Here is a 22,375-nt window from a genome sequence, read left to right as displayed (position 1 = left end):
TGATGTGGAAACTTGAAATGTCCAGTGCACAAACACTAAGAGGGGACTGTTTTTAGTGAAGCAGGGGACATCTTGTGTGCAGCAGTTAAATCTTTAAAATGAAAAAATATTGGCAGATTGTGGATTTTTCAATGATGGAAAAAGGAGTTGGTGTGATTTTTACTTGTTAAATGAACTTTTTTATTAAAAAAACATATCTGACTCAAAGTATTTTTCTGAGCAGAGCATTTAATTGATATATACTGTATTGATATAAAACTAAAGTTGAGGAACAGGACCACACCTCTCTCTTACTAATTCAACCACCTGCGCCTCATTCAGTTCCTCCAATTCAACCACCCGTGCTTCAGTTCATCCAACTGTGCCTCTCTAATCCTATCACAAGCACATACATATCTAACCCCTTTCTCTCCTGTTTCTCAATTCTCACATCTCTCCCCCCCAATCCCTGTTTTCTCACCTCTTTCAACAGGTGGCAGGTGTCCCAGTGGACAGCACTGTTGCTTCTCAGCAAGAAGATCCCCCGTTCACACCTTGCTCAGCCCAAGCCTTTCTGTGTGGAGTTTGCATGTTTGCACTGGTGATGAGCCCCCACACTGAGTCTTGACCCCCGGGTTCCTAGCCGCTCCGGCCACAAAACCCTAAACAACCTCCTTCATCCCTCCATTCTCAAACCCTTCATCATAGATACTCCTCATTATGCACACATCCATCCACATGCATGGAGGGAATCTTTAATTGAGAATTTTACTTTTAGTTTAACAAAATCACCATTTTGTGTGCTTCTCAACCGATCATCTCAATTTATAAGTAAATCTCTGATATTAAGAAAACATTAATAACTCACGTGATGCGATCTAAATGCAACTTGTGGGGAGATTTTTTTCTTAACTGCTGTTCCCAAGGCAAAACATAAACTTTGAACCTCTGTTATTAAATCTTAGTGATTTAGTCATTGTCGTTAGTTCCTCTATTACAAACCTTGTCAGCCAATTTAGGAATCATTGCAAGTTCCCTGTTTTACATGAGTCACTGACCTTAAATTTAAGAGATGTCTTTTCAAGTAAATCTATTTCCTTCAATCATGTATGGTGCTTTTATACATTATATATAAGACCAAGCAATGCCACAACCTCACTTAACAGGGCAAGTTGGATGTTACACATTGAGAGTTGCAGTTGGAGGAGGATAAAATCAAGCTGCACCTGTGCTTGGTTATGGAGGTGTTAGGAAAGTAAAAAACCACAGTAACAACAACCACAACAACAAGAATTAATAAGCGCATCAATGTTAACGTTGTTATATGTAAGCTTTAAGAGGGAGAAACAAGGAAAGAGAAACACTCATGTACTTTTAGCTGCATGTTCCTCCTTCAGTGCTCAACTGTAAACACAGGAAGCTCAGTTCTCACCTCACTGACTTCAGATAGTCAGCTTAAAGAACATCATTGACGCTGTTTATCATGATTTTGATCTTAACATTCTGAACACTGCACTTGAACACTGTACCAAAGTTTGAGCCGTCATGTTTATGTGCCTACTGCTTCTGTTTTTTTCTGAAGTTGAAAAGGTCAACTAATTAGATGTGACGCAGGAAGTGCTGATGACAAATTTAAAATGGTTTTGTGGAGGTGTCCCAAAGTATTGAAATTAGGGGAACTGCAAAAAGATCAAATGGTTCAATCAAAAGCAGTGAAATTAGAAAAGAGCATTTAAAAGATTCTCGCCACAGGAAATGAATTTCCGCTAAACAAGTAAACGCTTACTTGTGTTGTTCTCGTGTAAATTTCCCCACCATAACCTTATCCTCCTTAAGATCAGCAATGTGCTGTAACTCGTGGGACACAAATGATGTGGGTTTCACTCATGTAATTTTACTTTGATCGGAATCCTTTCATGTTTTTTTTAGTTGTACATTGAGAACCCGACTAGAGAGCACAGGATTAAGTCATCAGTCTTTCAGTAAACTGGTATTCATCACATCTTCTGTGTTTAGTGATTAATGAAACATTTGCACAACAAAACACTGATTCTAAGCTTTATTAACCCACTTTGAAAAGCTGTTCAAAGCAAGCTGTTTTGAAAGCTATTAAATGTTATTATGTAAGTAATTATTTTCTGTTGAAACCATTTACATCACTTTTACATGAGAGGTGCTTGTTACTTTATTGTTGTATTGTTATTGGTTTCATGGAGTAAAATAAGACAATAAAACAAATTATCATGACTAAAGTCAGTTTGCATTTCTTTGACAAGAGCATCCCTTGCAACAACTTCTCTATAATTGCATGTGGTCAAGTTTGACATGGATGGTCCTGATCATTACAACGGCAATATATTTGATACTTTATTTGAGATGGCATCCACTCAACCTTGACAAACTATAAATTCTTCATTTTAAGATCCCAGAATCACTGCAACAAGTTGGTTGTTTTGTAGCAGACTGCATAACTGCATACAAAATAAAACTGTCGAGTCAAAAGAAAATGATTAAAATTGCAAATATAAAAATTGGCAAGATAAAGTCTTACTTTTGTATCATGTTTGTGCCTATGTAAATTTGTTTCAGTATCAATTAGACTAATACTGACTTTTTAAAATGTACAGACCAGGCTCAGGACTGTAATGAAAAGGGATTGAGAAGAGCAAGCATTTTATTTTGGGTATGTCATTAATGGGCTTCTACACAAAAATAAGGTGCTTGTGAGGGTTTCAACAGCTGAGGAGAATGCATGTTTTGTTGTCAATGGCAACGTCCACAACACATTATGTGTAGCTCACCTCTCTTCACCAGCATCAGCAAACAGTACCCTCCTGTGGAGAGTCTGAGTGTAAACTAACCCTTAGGAAACATTATGAGAGACAGATGTTGCAAGTTAATAATACACAGAGAGTATCAAGTGAGGAAACAAAGTTCATTTATTCTCTGTATAATTTTAAATATTTCATATAAGCATTCAAATCCATAAAGATATGATGAACATTTTGTAAGAAGCAATAGCATTTTCATAAAAGAATCTTAACACAAAAGCAACCCGAACAATCATACTAGGAACAGGAACAGTTCATATCTCAAGTTCACACTTGTTTTTCTTCCATGGGTGTTTTCCTTGAAAGCTACTTTGTGACTAATAGCTACAGTTGAGACAAGAGTAACAGAACTGTTAGCATCAGAGTCTGTAACAAAAGAAATGCTGATAAAGATAAGAGTTAGTTATTGTTAATTTAACCTAAGCAGGTAGGCAGAAGAATAATGTAAGGAAAGTTCAATAACAATGCAGTTTGAATTCAAGACAAAATTGGTTTTAAATGTAAGATTAAAGTTTACAGCTAGCAGCTCCGTGAGGCTGCACAGTGGTGCTTTGAGCTAAATACTAATCTCACAATGCTAACATGCTGATGTTTGGCAGGTATAATGTTTACCATGTTCACTCAGGAAATTAGCAGAAATTTCCTATTCAGCATTAAACAAAAAGTTCAGCTGAGGCTGATGGGATTGTCATTTGTTTTACAAGTGTATGGTCATAAACAGAAACGATGGACACATTTACATTTTGACCTGATGAGGGCGCTAGATGAAAAGTCAGGTTATCAGGAAAGTTATTACTGTTATCTCTCTTGCTCTTCAGCTTCATCCCTTTCTTCTTTCTTAATGTGTTCTTGTCATTTAGGATGTGAACAAAACATGTTTTGATTTTCCATTTGAAAAGGCCAACGAGAGGTGACCCTCGGGCATCACTCTGGCCAAATGACATTTACACCAAACAGTTTTAGCCTTTCAAAGTAAGGCTAAAGCTTGCAAGCAGCGTTTTTAAAACAAGATATTAGTCTGGAAAACATCCCATGAGAGTGAAGTGATTCAGGAAGCTTGGACTGCTCAGTGAATTATAGAGAGGGGTTTAAGGTGAATGACAACACGGGCTGCTGTATTTCAAATTTTTTAAAGGTGCTCTGTCAGTTACTCTCAAGCCTAACTACATAAAACAGATGGTACCTACGTAATTTTTCAGTAACTGGATAGCCTCAAATTTATTCCATTTTTTAGTGTACAGATGAGGTAAAAATAAACTTTGAACCTGACTCAAAGACCAATGGCAGCTCAGTCAGTAGTCTGGTTTATTTAACCTGGTGCAGGGAGGGTTTCTGTTGATTTTTCAGTGACAGAGAACAGTTTTCATTCAGTTGATTCTGTCAACTGCAAAGTAATAATGTCCACTGACAGCCCTTAATAAGTAACGTTTGGACAAGTAGGTCCTGTCTAAGGTCTATTGTCACTAACCCACCCCATCTTTTTCCTCAATTACCATTGCTGTGATGGCATTTTATTTCAGGTCTCATCCTAGCCATCACCACGTTCTTCTAGGAACATTTCTGGGACTTATCACCATATCAGTGAGTTTTTCATGACAGATCCCAACTGTCTTTCCTTTAGGGTAAAACGTCGCTCAGGCCACCGCTACCTACAACGCCCTGATATTCTTTAAAATCATTATATATTTGTGGCATCACTGTCCTGTGAGAACCACATATCTCTAAAAAGTAAACATTTCACGATCTCAGAAAAAAACATGCAAAACATGAATAAACATTTTGCACATTGCTGCATAAACTGTACATCTCTCTCATTTTAAAAACAGATAAATTGTACTAATATTTTATTTTACATATTTTTCAATTTCTATTAATGTTTCTTGACTTTTGCAGTACTTCTTTTATTGAATTTTTTCTCTTACCATGTTTATTGATATGCACCAAATACCAAGGCAAAGTCCTTGTTTGTGAAAGCATACTTGGCATTTAACCTGATTCTGAGTAATATATTATTTTCCAGAAGAATTCACATTTAAAATCACCAAATTTGGAGATATGTTGTTTTAATAAGAAAATTATGAGCTGAAAAGTAACAAAAGAAGTCAGAAGTACAATATTTGCCCCTGTGATGTAGTGACGTACAAGTTACATAATATGGAAATACTCTAGTAAAGCACAAGTACCTCGAATTTGCATTTTACAGTACTTAGTTACCCACAGCTGTGCACAAGAATCCTGGTTATGTTCAGGTTTTTGGAGTATCCTGATTATGTGGTGTAAACATCACATCCTGGCTTCAGAAACTTGTTTTTTGGGGCTTATAAAACTTTGCTCCCCCGATGCTGAAACCCCCTAACTGGTGACCCCTGGCATGGCCTGCACATGTAAAGATAATGCTCTGTTTGGTTTGGCAGCAGCAGTGATCTGATTGGCCCGCCCCCACACGTTGGTGGGCGCGGTTTATTTTGGGGCTGCAGGCTTCACTTGAGCGTTTGGAAGACAGTGTGACAGCGTGGACTCACGCCGCTTGGAAAGTAATGACCGACAAACAGAGGCAACTTTTAACTGAGGAGGGGACTTTGGACTAACGTTAACCCTGACACTAAACAGAGTCGATACACATTTTAATATCGATATTACAGACTTTCGGCAAAGTCGTGACTTTGTTTTTACTCGGGTCAGAAAGGTGATTCTCGAGACTCATAACGAAAATGACCTCACTGGACAGGTGCGTTGACAGGTTAATTAATAGCTACGTTTTGTTTTGACTTAATGGCGCTGCCGTGTGCTTAGGAATTGGTGATATTAGTCGATATAATGGAGGAAAAGCATTTTTTGGCGCGTGGAAGCAGCGAAAGTCAGTCGTCAGGTTCAAACACCTTGTCCGAGGGGGAAGAAATGACGGCTGGGCTGGACGTCGGCGTCTCTGGAGACGGAGATGATGGCCACAACTCGGACTTGGAAAGTGTCAGCGAAATAGAGGAGGATAGAAATCCAGAGTACGACAAGGAGCCACCAGGGGATGAAGAAAGTGATGAAGAAGACGAAAAGGTAAACCGTCAAACCATTTAGCCACTGGAGATCCAAGTGTGCGGTTTGCTTGACATGTTGCACACAAACTATCCTACACGCTGGGGGTGGTGCAGAATTACACAGTTTAGGTGAGACGTGACCGTAATCAGTTTTAATACCTGCACACAGTAAGCAAGAGAAACACTTCTAAAGACAGTAACCTCATGCTCCTGCTGTCAAAATATCTATAAACAGCCACCTGCATGAGCTTCCTTTTGCCTGAGTTCATGTTTGGTGGGTTGCACATGTCATGAAGTCAGTGCAGCACACAGGCTAAGTATAATTCATGCAGCCTGTGAGCCTCTTTGACTTCATCCACTCAATTTACTAGTCATACTCATCTGAGGCTAAACTGCTGCACTGCTTTCTCTGTTGATGAGTTTAGACTTATTAAGTCAAAGTCTAGTCCACTGTCCCCGTTAAAGGGTTTTTTTGGGGGAAGGTAAGGATAGAAATACTGTGTACAGATTGTAAAGCACTTTGAGGCAAATTTCTGATATTGAGCTATATAAATTGATTTGGGAATTTGTGCCTATTATGTAATGCCATTACATTGCAGTCACAGAGCAGAGCATCCATTTATCTGAAAAAGAAATATCTGGCAGCCTTTGAGGAACCCAGGAGGTCATTTAACAACACTTATGCACTGTTTCCAACCATCAAGAAATATTTTAACTTATTTTACATGTTGCGCTTTCCTTTTCCAAACAAAAATAGGAGCCAGAAATGACGTATATGTCGTTGCTCAGTTTCTACATGAATAACATTTTAAACATTTTCATCTGTAATATTAATTGTACACTTGTTGCCTGTTTATTTTGTCCACCTAGCTAAAAATAATGTAATCTAACACAAAAGTCTGCAAACTTTAGCACCAAACTAATCAAGTTTAATCACCCCCCCCCCCCCCCCCCCCCAATGCAATGACAGATTTAGTCATTTCTGGCTATCGGGATTTGAATACACGATCACAACTTCAGAAACGGGTTAAAAGTCACGTAGACTTCTTTTTTATCCAGATGGTTAGAATAATCTTTAAGGCTTATTCTGGAAATACCTCAAACAGTGCTTTGGGGCTAATCAGGGCTAGCTAAGTGCTAATCTTTTAGAGGAGCGTGCAGTTATTGTAGTGTTTATTCAGGAAACAGATGGGGAAAATGAGGAAGACAAAATTCATGTCTCAGCCTTTAAATTTATGTAACACTTTTCTTGGTCATTTTCCATACTGGTTCGACTGGCTCTGATGCAGCCTGATGTGTGCAAGGGTGTGTTTGAGTTTTCAAACGCTTGCCTAGCTGAAAAATCCTTTCTACATCATATCATGCAACATGACTTCAGGCTATAGGTGTGGCTGACTGTCATTCCTTACACAGTCCAGCATAAGCAAAGGGAGGATACAGAAAACTGTGCAACATTATCTGTCTATTACTCCACACTTTTTGCCTCATATTTTATTGGATGCAATATCCCAAGGCAGTATAGCAATTCTGTACTTTTTGGCATGACACAAGCCCACTGTTATGAATCAGAAATGGGCCCACATTGTATTTCCTGTGAAGACACTACAAGGAATAAACACAAATGGAATCTAAATAATTTAATTAATAGTCAATGCTTTGTTTTTCCACACTCTGAGTGTTAAATCAGTATTTGTAAGCATATCAGACTCTTCAGCATGTACTAACATCCCCTGGAACATACCCCCGGGGTGGTGTCATGTTTGCTAACACTGGCGCTTAACTAATTCGGTTTGGCTGAATAACAAGTTGACAGTCCATCAGCTTAATAGATCTGAGACGAAGTGCATAGACTTTAAATAACTTCAAAAGCAAGAGCCAGAGCAGCATGTATTGGATGAACCTTGTGCCCCTTTCTCCTGATCCTTCTAAAATGTCAGTTTGTTCCTTTAAAACCAGTCAGGAACACTTATTCTGGCCACAGAAGAGAAGATTTAATTTGGCCTGCTATACTCAACTAAATAGACATGTCACCGGCCAAAACACCACAAAGCAGGTCAGATGACCTGCTAGTAAAGAGCAGCCTTCCAGTGGAAATAGTATAGTGTTAATCAGGGAACCCTGACCTTTGACGTATATCTTGCTGCTGTGCAGTTAAAGAAGGAATCTCTTCTGAGAACTCGGATGACATCACCTTTCCAGACTTAGCCCCGTATAGAGTTTCAAGGAGTAAGATACTTACTACTGTGGTGCTTTGTGGAGTTTTGCACAATGTTGATTTGATGATCTTCACAGAATGGCAGTGTCATTGCATTGTTGTCCATCCCAGACATCTAAATCAGTCCAGTGTCGTGGGCAGTGACAGAGAACATTATCTGCAGGATGAGAGACCCACGCATAATCCTTTCTTACATGCACAAGATAAAACAACAGAAATGGATTAGAAATGGGTAGCACACAGTCCAGATTCATAAACAGGTTATTGCCAAAAAATGCAGAACAATTATTGTTTCCAGCTTCTTAATTGTGATGATTTTCTTCTTTTCTCTGTTTATGTTATTGTAAATTGAATATCATTGGGTTTTTGGACTGTTGATTGGACAAATCAAGCGATTTAAAGCAATTTAATGACGTCACCTTGGACTTAAAAACCAAAAGTTTGTAATCGAACACTGTTGTATAGAAACCAGCAAATATTCACTTTGCAGAAGCTGTAATCGCTGTCTTACAGCCCTTTTTCCTTAAAAAAAAAAATAAATAAAAAAGACTGAAAATGTTTAGTCCCTTAAATGTCAAAACAATTTTTATTTGCTATCATATGTGACAAAAAAAAGCAGCAAATCCTCAGTTTTGAGAAGGTAGAACTGAAGAATATTTGGCAGTTTTGACTGAAACAATAATTGATTATCCAAATAGTTTTTAGATTAATCTTCTTTAAACCGACTAATTAATTAATTGACTAATTGTTGCAGCTGTAGTCTACTCCAGCTCTGTTTAAAGCATAATTTACCATAGAAGGATATAATCGAAGTATTGACTAACTAAATATGAATTTTACAATAGCATCCATATTAGCTTCACAGAAAAGTACTGTTTTGGTCCTCCCTTGATATACATGTTTGACCATGTGTGCTTTATTCTTTGCTTTAACTGCATGTAGGAGTATTTTAAATAGTTGTAGATTTCAGATAATGCTTGTTTCTAACCCTCAGTGAGATTGACACACTGCTTGCCAAGGTACACAATCTGTCAGTGTGTTAATCCCTGTGTTCATTGTCAATATGAACTACTGCATTTATATCCCCTCATAATCATAAATCCTGTAATCCATACTTTCTCATCTCCACCTCTCGTGTTGTGTAAGCAGAGTACAGGAATTGCCAGTTGTGTTATACTTAATCCCACAATTTCCTATTTGGTTTTCTTGCATTTAAATTTGCTGTTGTAACAACAAATACATTTCCCACTAAAGCTTTGTCTTATCCTGTGTATTTCACCATTTAACTATGATACTTTAAGCAATGTATGATATCTGAAACCAGTATTCCCATGATAAGTAATACAAACTTGAGTGGGAAACTGGAAAAGTGGGCAGAACCATTTTCAGTTATCAGGGAACATCTTGCAACAAAAACAATTCTCAAGAGAACACCTTTTCCCATTCTTCCCACAAGCCAGGTTTACTCTTTCAGGCTCTAATGACTGCAGATGTTTGTGTAGTAGGAACTTGACAATCGGGTGGATTGTCCTCAGTATACAGAGTGAGCAGCAGCATTAACTGAATTGCTTATGAAGATGCATATTCCATATAAACAGCAATAGACATTCTTTAAAAAGATTTTTTTAAAAACAAAGAGTGCGTAATTCATCAATAATCATACTTTAAAAAGAAAAAAGGATAAAAACAAAGACTCAGTAATTCATAAAAGATTAAGACTAAGCAGTTATACAAATTTGATAGAAATGTACAATTTACATACAAGTTAATGTTTACAAGTTGTTCACCATGTAGTTAAAAGTCTATATTCATTGTAGGTCTGAACAGCAAAAGGATCACAAACAACTTTCTTCATTAATTATTAGAAAGATTTTTCTTTTAATGATTTCCTATATTAACTTTTTAAAAGTTAGAGTCGGAGAGTCTGTATCATTTATCGTCATTTTCATTCAGTCACATGTGAGGCTCATAATTCCAGAGCATTGGCTTATTTATGAATTACAGTAGGTTTGGGCTGACTGACATTCAATAATGAATTCAGAATATCAATATATGCAGATAATGCCAGTAGAAATGATCATGCGCCTCCGAGCAAGACGTGGTACACATTTAGGGTATAAATATGCAGAATGCAGGTTGTTATTCATGTGCAAGTGTTTGTTAACAGGTAGTAGCTACAGAGAGAAAACACTGCTGCAGTTTCTACAGCTGGCTGACAGCTGATCCAGTGTAGGTCAGCTGCCGCCGTCATCACAAATGGACGTCGCTTCATGTGACGCGTTTGCGTACGTTTGAGTTCATTGTTTAGTAGTCTGGCCCGCAACATTACTGCTTTGGTTCACTTTCGCCGTTCTCACAGAGATTGCGTTAGACTTTCTCTTTGTCCGTCATTTTGACAAATAGGGTCGAAAAAATAGAGAAAAGATGAGAGAACAGACACTTTTCATGTCACTACACAAAGCAGATTAATTATTTTTACCTCCTTGCAGCCACTTGCCTCCCCCTCAACATTAGCTGCTGCTGGCTGATAAACGTTATCAGGGGCGTCGTTAGGATCTTGAAACATTTTGGCCTCAGCCCAGCCCAGAAATCTTCACATTTTCACCTGATAATTGCACCGCCCCCCCCCCCCCCACCCGACACACAGCAGCACTGCCCAAGATAGCCCTGCCTACCCAGAGTAAGGAGATCCTCCCACAACAACACCATCAACTGAAAGTGAATATTGGACTTGCATTCATCAGGTGGCCAGAAATACAACTCCAAATGAATGATAATGTTGCGCTGTGCCTGCTGGATGTGGAAATAAGCAATTGTTTGATACGAAGTTTGACATATTAGTTTAAAAGGTGAGGATATATAAATGTTGTGTTCACAGCTTCTTCTACGCCCAAAGTTTAAATATCAGCGCATGCAATAAAGCTGCTATTATTGTGCCTTCATGTAGGTTTATTTGTCTCTACTTCTGTACTTTTATCCTGTATTTGACTTTATTACTCTGACTTTACATCCATTCATCTTTATCCATCACCCAGGAGGCAGCTGCTGTCAAGGGATTTATTCAACCCCATGTTTGCCCATGCGTGTGTATTACACTGGATGACGTACTGAATGGAGCAGTCAGATCATTTACAACAGGATTGCACCTGCCAAATAACGAATTACTTCCCTAAAAGCAAAATCAATAATATTATAGGGGGCTGTAAAAAATCAACACAACAACCCACATACATAGATTTTTAAAAAAAAATGTAAATGTATCTGCTAAAATGTCTTTCTCAGCACTTCCCTGTGGAGCAGTTTGGTTTGAACAAACTGGCACACTGGTCTGCAGTGAGTAATGAGTTTGTTCAAACGGGAACTAACCATGTGTGACACTTGGCACTCAGCAGGCTGCATTAACTGGAGGATTAAAACAGCTAGAAAGGTTTGTTGAATTGGAGCTGCTCTGTTTAGGTTAGCACGACACTCGTTTATCACATGAAGACATGTTCGTTTGGTCTGGCTATGTTTAACGTACAAGGGCCGCTTCTGGAGATTATGTATGATTTAAAAATAAATAAATGGAGGCAGACGTTGAAGTCCTTTTAGATTTACATGTTTCATACCCTTCACATTGCCTTTCTCTAACTTTGCGCTCAATGTAAACACATTTGGTGCTCATTCTTTTTGCATACAGTGCTGCTCAAACCTCCATCATTCCTGCTGCTCCGGTTGGTGCTGGAATAGTTGATTAATTGAGAAAATGAATCACCATACATTCACAGGTTTTAGCTTCAGAAATGTGATGATTTGCTGCTCTTTGGCTATTTATGTCAATACAAATGGAGTATCTTTGCATTTTGAGCCACACCACCAAACTCCAATAAGTGGTGTTAATGGGGTAATCCTGGCAGCTAGAAAGTGGATTGAATTAATTAATGGAAATTTGTGTTCTATTCTTGAAGGCTTCTCCTTCATATATTGCAGCTTGGATTGTACATGCTAAATGAAATGCTAATGTCATAAGGAGAACTATTAAGCCCTTGGGCTGGACTATAAAAAAAACAATAATTATCGCAATATATTTTTCAATAACAAATGTTCAATAAATATTCATGTTCGATTTTATTCACTCGAAACATACACAAATCAGGACTTAATTTCTTTCTTTTCTTTTTGTTTTGTTTAGGAAAAAGGACTGAAAAGAGCTTTTGATTAATTTGACCAATGCATATTTGTTGACAAAGATCTGATACTTTATACTGATAATTATCGTTAACGAAAGATATGAAACTTTTTATCATGAGAAACATTTTTGCCCATATCGTCCAGTCCTATTAAGCCCATAAAAACAGTTATGTAATCTCTTGTGTGGCTCTGAAGGAGCTTTCCAATATCTGACAAAATAACTCTGACGATGTTATTAAGGATTTCTTGCTTGAGACTTTATAACAGAAAGCCTGTGTTGCAAAGTGAAAGTATGTACTAAAATATATTGGCATGAACAGGATGAAATAAGTTGCATCATGCGAAGTGTAGGATCCAGGGTATTTGGATCCTTACTCATATTAAGGGGTTAAATGTGAAGATATCTTGATGCCTGCTACTTCAATTTTGACTACTACTGAAAAATAGAAAATATTTCTTACAAATCCCCCAACTATATAGGTGTGCAGTACTAAATCCCTGTTAAGGAGATATATTTTATGTCATCTCAAAGTGCCTCACTGAACATTGTCAACAGTTTTATGGTCAAATATGGCCATTGATCTTGGCTGTGTTTGTTCATCTTATGCAATGGATTGACTAATATCACATATACTGTCTCAGTCTGACATAACCCTTTGCTTGATTCTATGAGGGCCTGTTCCCTAAAGTTAGAAGAGCAACTGTCAAACATTGCATCAGTGCTTGCTTGTGTGACAATATTTGTTTATGTTTGACCATGTTTAACTCTCTTTCTATGCAATGATTTCATTCCTGTGGTGTGCCTCTAAATAAGCAGCCATTTATTTAAGCAGGCAGCCAGTGAAGGTGATTAGAGGGACATCCAGTGTCAGTGTATGCTTTGTGGCTAAGAGGATTACCTCAATCTGGTTAAGACTCTTTTCACTCCTACGTTGGACTTTGTGTCTTTCCAGGATCCATCTTTGATTTTTGACTCTTCTTTCTGTCCTTTGTATGTGTGCACGTCCGGGTTTTAATCAGTCTATGATGACCGATTTTTTTGTAGTGATATAGGAGCTTAAATTTGTTGGTAACCAAGCAAAATGTCTCTAGGTCGTAATTTACCTTTAGGTCTGTGTACATCATCGGAGGGAAGCAAGGTAAGACAATCCTACAGCTGACACTCTTGATTAGATTAGGAAGCAGGGTGAATCTAAAGTTCCTGTGGTATTTTCTGTAATGTTTTTTTTTTAAATCTTAGTTTGTTTTGATATTGATCTACTTTTTGTGTTTTAATTCCTTCTAAATTACATGCATACTGACATACTGTGTGCCACCATAGGTTATTTTATGTTTTTAGATTTGGTTGTGCTGTGAGAAGAGTTAATACCCCTGAGCGGATATTAATTTGTTAATCTGGTGTTTGTCAACAACAGGAGGCCAGAACTACAGTTCCTCCTGTTTGCACATATATGTGATGGCTGGCAACAACATAGTAAAACACAGTTGTAAAAATATAAACCATGTTTTCATAGGTGAAGTTATTATTATTGAGAAATACTGTACACATGTTCCTTTATATGCTTAGAATTTCATACAATTATAGTATATAATGATGCATTTATTAAGTGTTTATATAGTGCTTAAGAATGCTAAACGGGTTTAAAATAAAGTGTCACACTGTTAGCCCTGTGTAGGACTTTTAGCGCTGTAGGCTGTCATTAAAATACAACCTACAGTGCTAATAAGGAGGTGATCAACTGTAGTAGTGTCAGTCTGTATTAAATTAACTACCAGCCACACATTGTCACCAAAACTGTGGAAGCTTTCGTACCAGTAAGGAGGTTATTAAGGAAAACAAGAGACAACTGCAAGATAATTCATTCCTGTTACCCATGTTGCAGAAATAAAAAGGATTCTTGGCTGAACCTGGAGAATTTTGTCTTGCAGAATAAGCTGATGTTTGTGCTAGTAAATCAGATTGCTCTTTAAAAAAAACAATTTGCTTCAGTATCATGGTTGAGTCAGAGACACAAAACCAACCCTAGCGGTTACACTTTCACACGGTTCTTTAGAGACTTTATTACTCGACGACTTATTATTATTAGTATTCTTCATGGTGGAAATCCCAGATGCACGTCATGACCAAAAAGTTATCTGGTTGTTTAGTTGCCTAAGGAATGTATACAGAGTGTCTAAGGCAGTGACTTCCTTGGTGAAAGAAACAATGAAGAAATAAATTTTAACATGGTCAATCACATGAAACTGAAGAAGGAAAGAACCGTTGCATTTTCTTTACTTTAGATCATGTCAACACAGGAAACGTATCCCCCTGTGACAACACAAAGGTCAAATGCTCAAAGCTGAAGACATTCTTTAGCTAATGAAGGGAATGTGTCAGTGTAAGCATAAAAATAAAGTGTCCATCGGATGACTGAACTGTGGAGCACCCTGTGGAGAGTTCTGATCGCACTGAGATATTTGGATTTGAGCCATGAGACTTCTAAGTGTGCTGTTTTACTCATGGGTAAACACTGAGATCCTCATTGCAGAGAGCAAGGGAAAAGAGATTCAGGCCAGAATGGAATTTGGGGAGAGTTGAAGAAGGCAGATGTTTGGTGACAAGGTCGGCCAGAACGTAGTTAGCTCTACTGCAGTTGACCCTGAGAAAAAGAGCGATGAACATGTTCCCTATTTCAAGAGTTTACAGAGCACAGCTGCATCGCATGAAATGACCATCACATTAATCAAACCATGTGTTTGTTTCAGGAGTCATATAAGTTACTCAAAAGGTCTGGGTTTTCAATTTTCACAGAAACTGTAACAACAATCCTCCTCTTACATACTGATGACATTTCATTTGATGGCAAAATAGCAACCACGATGAAGTGAGATTATGTCACAAGCACCACTCTGCAGTCTGTGGTGTACTTTCAAATGCAACAACATGGAAAGCCACAGGTTTTGGCTTTTAAAAGCTGCATTTTGTTATTCAGTGTCAGTCTAAGTGTTGGAGGGGGAAATTCTTAATGGTCTTCTTAAAGCTGTGACAATGCCCAGATGCCCAGTTGAGTTTAGATTTTAGTTACATAAAATATAACATGTATAAGTATGTCTGGAAAGTGAAATTTGCTCATTACCAACCCATGTTACTCTCTTTTGTTAGTTGTAAAAGGATATGATAGAGAAACAACGGGAGGGAGAGCAATGAGTGAAACAAGGAACAATGATGACAGGAAAGAGGTTCTCTGCAATGCCTCTTGATGTATGGGTCTCTCTTCCTGTTTTAGTATAAATGCATACTCATTATATCTTAGCAACCAATGAAATATGTGCTTGCACTTGAGTTGTTTTCTTTGCCAAGCAAAGTCTAGTAGCATAGACCACATACAAGTATGTGAATGCCACAGAGTTTTTCTCGGCTTGGACTATTGGGTGTATTTATTACTTGACCTTGAGAACATTGTCCCTGTGTGCAGCCTTGCTTTTTTGCTCTTTCAAACTTGCATTTGCCTGTGTAGGATATACAGCTCTTCCTGTTGCTCTGTCCTTTTGTTTGGGTAGCTGTCTACGCTTGTGAAGTGTCTCATCTCTGGAGCTGAGCGTATTTCTTCACTTCCAATGTTTTACGTCTTTGTAGTCTTTGCTGGTAAAGGTCAACAGCAGAAGTTAAACCTCTACTGAATGTTTGCTCTGCTTAGTCAGTCTTATCCACAGGTGCTTGATCTGTTCCCTCTGTTTGTTACAACATTGATAAAGTATAGTGACTCTTGGCACACACTATCAATTGTTTTGTTTGTTTCATTTTTTGTTTTCTTGTACTTTCTCTTGCTTATTTCTGCCTCGAATCACTTTTTCCTGCTTGGCTCTTTCCTTTTCTTTATTTCCACTTACTCTTTAATAACATTTTATTGCATCATTGCAATATTATTGGTTCAATGGGAGCCCAAGTTATCTGAAGTCAGTGATTATTTAAGCTTTTGTAAGATACATTTTTAAAACATCAATGTATCAAATAACAATGTGAAAACAATAAGACAATGGCGTCTCTTGAAGTGATGAACTTAAAGAGACTCATCTCCCAAATCTGCAGCTTTACCTCATTGTTTAGCTCTCTGGCCCCCAACTTTACTGTTTTGGTTCCCTCTCACCACTCTCATTGTATTGTTTTCAGCACTAGCAGGCAGCTTTTTTTTCTGTGAAAAATCTCTAAAAACCCATTGTAAATGACCTGCTCACCAGCAAACACAAACACTTAACAACTAGCTTGTGAACATAGTGGAGCCTTTAGCTGCTAACGAGATAGGTATTACGCTCTGGAGTTCTTCGCTCTGGACCAAAAACGGAGCTGAAAGAGACTGAACATTGGACTTACATTGCCAACTCTGAAATAATGATAATGTTGCTCTGTAACTGCTGGATGTAAACTTTTTGCTACTGTGTTTGCTGTATAGAGAGAGTATTGCTGTTTTAGTGTATTAGAGATTAGTATAATAAAGTATAATGCATTATAGTTGTGCCTTTTTGAGTGACAGGAAATAATGTAGTAGTTTAAAGCAAAACAGATATTGTGGTTCACAGTGTATTGTAGATCACAGGGGCTTCAGGATGCCAGATTGTGTAATCTTATGTACAATCAAAGTGAGAGGGTTGGTTTGTATATCTAACACCCAATAATCTGAATAGAAAGTATAAAAGAAAATGCACACATATAGAAAGGGAGACCCAGGTTGTCACACATTCCATACAGGTTAAGGTACATCTCTCAGTTTGTAAACACAACTGATTTTGCGTGTTGTGCAGTCCACCTTCTTTGTTTCACTTGTTTGCTTTGACAACAAAGGATTATTGGTACTGTCCACTGTGTGTGAAGCTGAGGGTGGAAAAGAGGATGGAGGAAGGAGGAAGGAGGGGCAGGTCAGGTTTGATCATGCTTTCAGGAGCTGTGCGTGGCTCTGTGCCGCAGGGAGGGAGGAATGGTAGGTGAAAGGGCACTGGCAGCTGCCAAAACTGCTACCCACTGAGCACACAGTGAGCAAACTGCAACTGGCTTACTGCAGTGCTTTACATGTAATCAATTTTGCATTTAAAGGGACACACAATCTTACAATCAATGCAAATGTTTCGGAGTGACAGAAATTTGACTTATGTCCTCTTATAACTGAGCCTTACGCCAGCTGTTTTATAAGTTGCTTGAATTCAAACATTCATGGGACAGGAAATACAAGTTTACTGATTACCCAGATGATCATTTCTAATTGCCTGGTAAGCTCAGCCAACCAAAAAATCAGATGAAACTCCAGCTTTGGCAGCCCACCACACTTTTCACAGGCTTAAATTTTTGTGTTTGTTCATCAACCAAGTCAGGAGGATGAAGGCAAAAGGTTGCAAGGATTACAAGGCTTTATACAGTTGCGTTTGTTTGTTGTGTGTTGGGTTGAACATTGTCAGATTGTGCTACATGCTGCCAGTAGGAACATGCCCAGTGGTTTGCCCAAAAGCATTTTCTGTATCACACACTTCTTCTCAAGTAGCCCCTTTTTTCACTTTAAAAAAATATTGATTCATTGATATTGCATGTTTGCGAAGTCAAGTGAAAACCAAATGTCAAACCAAAATATATTGCACGCCTCTAAACTTCAGACTTTGACCAAATACACAGATAATAAGCTGAAGTGCTGATTATCTTACTTCCTTTTTTGAGTTGAAAGTCATCTACCAGTGATAGTTATTTTGGTCTGATCTGAATGTAAAACAACCAACCAAACAAAAGCGAGTCATTGCTTCTCTTATCTTATGTCATTGTTACAGGTATGCGACAATCCAAGGCCTTAATGAAAAAACTGCAGATAATTTCGCTTAAGCAGCCCTAAAGGAAGGATGATAATGCAAGGCAACGGAAGCTGAAATATATTGAGAAATACATCTTCATACTTCTATAAAATGCTTCTATCATCCTCTGTGATGTAGAAACCCTACATATGGTGGCCCTGCAGTCACTAAATAGAGCTACAGCCTCCATCAGGTTGTGCATAACGTATCATTATGGTCCATGGTATTTCGGCGTTAAGGTCGTAATGACCTATCCTGAGAATGTTTGTTTGTTTGGAGCCAGATGTTTCTGGATCTAAACAATGCGACTGGATGATGCAGGAGTTTACCTCTGATTGTTTCACAGCTCTAAGCTGCTTATAGAGGCATTGCTTGGTTATTTTCAGTTCACTTTAAAATTACATAAGAGTCAGTTTATTCTTTATTTCATTGTGATTCATCTTAATGTATTTGCCTTGAAACAGTTGCACCAGCTGTTCAAACATTGTTTAGTTATTAGTTGTTACCAAATATTTACACACATGAACAACCAGGTGCAACTGTTGCACAGCTAACTGAACCAACTGGCCCCAAAACTGTCGTGTTTGCATGTTATATGAGAGCTTGTGCTGCTACAATGATGCTACAGAGTGCAAATGAACATGTGGCTATCACAACTTTTCATCTCACCCTCAATGCTGGTATTGGCTAAGTATCAGGGGGTGGGTGTGTGACTCAGTTTGTTTTTATCAAGCCTAACTATATTAGCTACAGTGTTCAAGAAATGATGATTGTGCTTAGACAGTGAATTTGTTAAAAATAAAATACAAACTTTGAAAGGTTATCTTGCAATGTTGCATAAATTCCTCTATTTGAAAAAACCACCACTGAGTAAAAGTTGCGTATGAAAATGCAAATTTCACTTCCTTCTCATTTTTAACATTTTTCTGGTTAGCCTGATCATGTCTTGTCTCATGACAAAGTTCTGCACAGACTGATAATGATTTCATTATGTCTCACCAAAGCATACGGTTATATAATAAAACAAATGTCTTCTGTGAATATATACAGTACATTTAAACTGTCAAATCTACAAGAAATGTGACAATGTACTCTACGTATGTGCCTACTCAATATAGAGTTTAGTCGTTGCTGAGAGATAATGCATGTTCCACCATCCTGTTATCGGATCCATGTTTCTTTTTCTTTCTTCACGTGTTGTCTCAGTATCACTGTTACAGCTGAGGATTGTAGGTATGCACGGTCATATCTCATATTGTGGTTAATGGTATTGTAGATTTCAGACAAACAATGAACAACACGGTATTACATGTCAGGGTCATGAGATCTGTTTGTTACAGACTAGTATCTGTTTAGAGCTACAAACAATTGCCCCTTGACTATTATATCTCATGTTATTTCTTTTAGAGCTGGTGACTGAAAATCATCTTTGTTGCATAAAATTCTGCATTTCTAAAGTTAGGACCATGATTATGCTTTCAGCGGAAACATTTAGAGCCTTTAGTCTTATTTTTAATGCTGTTTGTTTTGACTCTCTGCTGCATCACTCTTGCTTTACATTTCTGCAGTCATTGAGAGGCCGTGCCACCCTACAAAGAATTGGTTTAAGTTGACCTAAATAGTACTTTGATGAATGAATCATCCCATAGAGAAGCAGAGGGTATTTCCCTCTACAAAATGCTCTGAGGCATGTATATTTTTGTATTCTCAGGGAGGGGCTCTTCCTCACCACCGGGCATTGTTATTGTATGAGCTTCTTGGTCATTATCTCCTGACAATACAATAAGCTGGTGCAACCTGTTGTGGTGTGAAATCTTTATCTATTTTTAACCATCCATATTCCTCGATGTAGACAGTTGCATACTTGATTTACTTTTCTCAATAGAATTGTGTGGAAATATGTTTTGCTCCTGCTCTCTGGCAGTATTTCTGTTATAACATCCAACTGCTCAGTGGACGTTTGGGATACTGGCCTATTGCTTAGATTGTTCTGTTTCTCATTGAAATGCCATGTGGAAACGGGTGGAAAGCTTACAAGTCTTGGATTGAAAAACTGATTCATGAACTGCATTTTGTGCTAAGCTATGAGCTGAACATTATTTGGCGAACACCCTGGGAATCCCCCTCCTAGATCATTTGAGAAGTTAAATCCTCCCCTTAGCCTGAGGTTTATGGATTTGTTTCCCTAGATTTCGACTTTGACTAAAGCTTAGAGCAAACTAATAAATAAATTAGATCACATCTTAATTCATCTGTTGCACAAAGCTGTCTAAGTCTTAAGTATCTTAAGTAGGACATTTACCATAAATTCTGGGTAAATTAAGACATAAGGGTGTGTTTTTTCCACTGCGCTGCACAGCAAGGTAAAGTCGTTGTTGTTGTTGTTGTTAGAGTTTGTGTAGTCACAAACCACAGTATCACAAGAGTCTGTCGCCTGCAGCCCTTTTCACTGGTTTGACAGTGGAAAGCTTTTTTTAATGTGAAGCAGCAACCTCCGATACGACTGAAAGCAATCAGTAAACAGCAATATAAGATTGATATCTAAGGCTGATATCTGAAAGTACAAACACAGGAGTGAAACTAAACTCCAAACCACAGACATTCATGTAGAAGCTATAAAAGTGGTGAGAGCTGAACACAGATACTTTTAAAAACAAGGCTTTGACTCTATTCTCCAGCACAGGCATATGTTTAGCCACTGAAGAAGCCACTTAGTGGAGGAGACGGTCACGGGTTGGCTGTGGTCAGCCCTGCTACCAAGCAGGACCACAGAAGTGCATCTTGGTGCGGCTATCTGTTGCTGTAGTGGAACGCATGTTATCACGGGTTGGCTCAGCACGACGTGGTTAAAGCAGACCAACCTGGGCTAATGGGGGTGGAAAATAAAGTTTCCATGGGCAAATGAAAACAACGGACAGTCTCATCACTGCTTTATATTTCCAGGTTACTGTGGTCTGTAAAATCTCTTTCACTTTTCAATACATGTTGGCAAACAACAAATTATGATTTTTCTTGCTTGGTGTCACTGCTGACTGTGTGATTAGGATGTCCAGAAAAGAAAGAACAAGTGTCATTTCCTTAAATACAGTATAGACATTGTGTCTACAAAAATATCTGGACAAGACACCTGTAAGCATTAATGGGGAAAAAAACAACAACTTTGTATTCCTAAATGGCTCCCCAGTCATCTCCAGCTGTCTTATTTTTTTATTCAATGAAGGTTGCACAGTGTTCCTCTCAGCTTAGTGGGTTTAGCAGCATACACCTTTCCACAAGGTAATGTAAAAACACTCTGATAAATGCCTGACAAAGTTTTGGCTTTCATTTGGCTGTTTTTTTTTGAATGATCAGAATGAACAAAGTAGAAACTATTTTTATAATGTGGACCTCTTCCTTATGTGCTTATAACAGCCTCTAGTACAATATTACATGTATTTTTAACTTTGTGATTCTTTTGTCTCTTCCTATAGTTGGACAACATCCTCTACCCTCCCTGCACATCCCTCAGAAAGTCCAGTAACCCCGAGCTGACTCATGGATTAAGTGCTGCTCTCAAATTTAGGCGACATCTAAGTGAGGATGGAAAACACGTTCGAAGAAGGAGCCTTGGGGGTGGTCTCACAGGTATTTATTTTTTTATACATGGGCTTACCATTTTAGATTCTCACAAGTTTGTAGGCTTTAGACTGCCAGATGTATACAGTAAGTACATTTACATTGATTCATTTAGCTGACGCTTTTATTCAAAGCGACTTACAATTGCTAGATGTGTCAGAGTGTGGAATTGAGCCCAGGTCTCTCACACCAAAGGCATGTGTCTTATCCACTGCACCATCACCACGCAGTAACTGATGCCACAGCTCTGTGTTTGTATGTTTTCCTATAGGGTTTGGAAACTTGCTACTAGAACAGCCGCGTTTTCTTTATTTCCCATGCAATTGTAAATCATAGTCTCCAAACTTGGCACACACATGGTAAATGCATGAAATCAGAACCTCAATGCTGTACTGTGTCTTACTTGGCCACAGTTCACATGCTATATGTGAAATTTAATTCAGTCCTTTACTTTACTTGGGAGGACAGTTTGCATAGGTTAAATATATTAGCCTGCTATTTACAATGGATCTCCTGTTCAGCCTGATTTGTCTTTAATGTTATTAATCTCACTGTAGGTAACCACACATTAAGAAAACTTGTACAGTATCCAATAACCAAACATACACGTTTCTCATCAGATCACTTAATCATTCTCCCCTTCCCTTCTGAAACTCACCTTCACACGTTGTTTCCACCGTTTCCCATAGCTTGAAGATTTATTAGTGGTCGACCCCAGAGGG

General features: G+C 38.2%; 1 protein-coding gene across 1 annotated transcript in view; it reads left to right on the top strand.

Moving 5' to 3' along the window:
• Window positions 1-5,291: 5,291 nt before the first annotated feature.
• Window positions 5,292-22,375, top strand: part of mast4 (microtubule associated serine/threonine kinase family member 4) — a 92,814-nt gene continuing 75,730 nt past the window's right edge. The window contains 2 exon segments of the mRNA XM_038734743.1: window positions 5,292-5,861; window positions 21,509-21,662. Coding sequence (XP_038590671.1) covers window positions 5,628-5,861; window positions 21,509-21,662 — 388 coding nt within the window. The 5' untranslated portion in view covers window positions 5,292-5,627.

Source organism: Micropterus salmoides, unplaced genomic scaffold (assembly GCF_014851395.1).
Source record: "Micropterus salmoides isolate LMB-PRFRI ecotype aquatic unplaced genomic scaffold, ASM1485139v1 Ms_hic_scaffold_20, whole genome shotgun sequence".
Taxonomy (NCBI): Eukaryota; Metazoa; Chordata; class Actinopteri; order Centrarchiformes; family Centrarchidae; genus Micropterus; species Micropterus salmoides.
The sequence above is the reverse complement of the archived record's forward strand: the minus strand, read 5'-3'. Positions and strand labels throughout refer to the sequence as shown.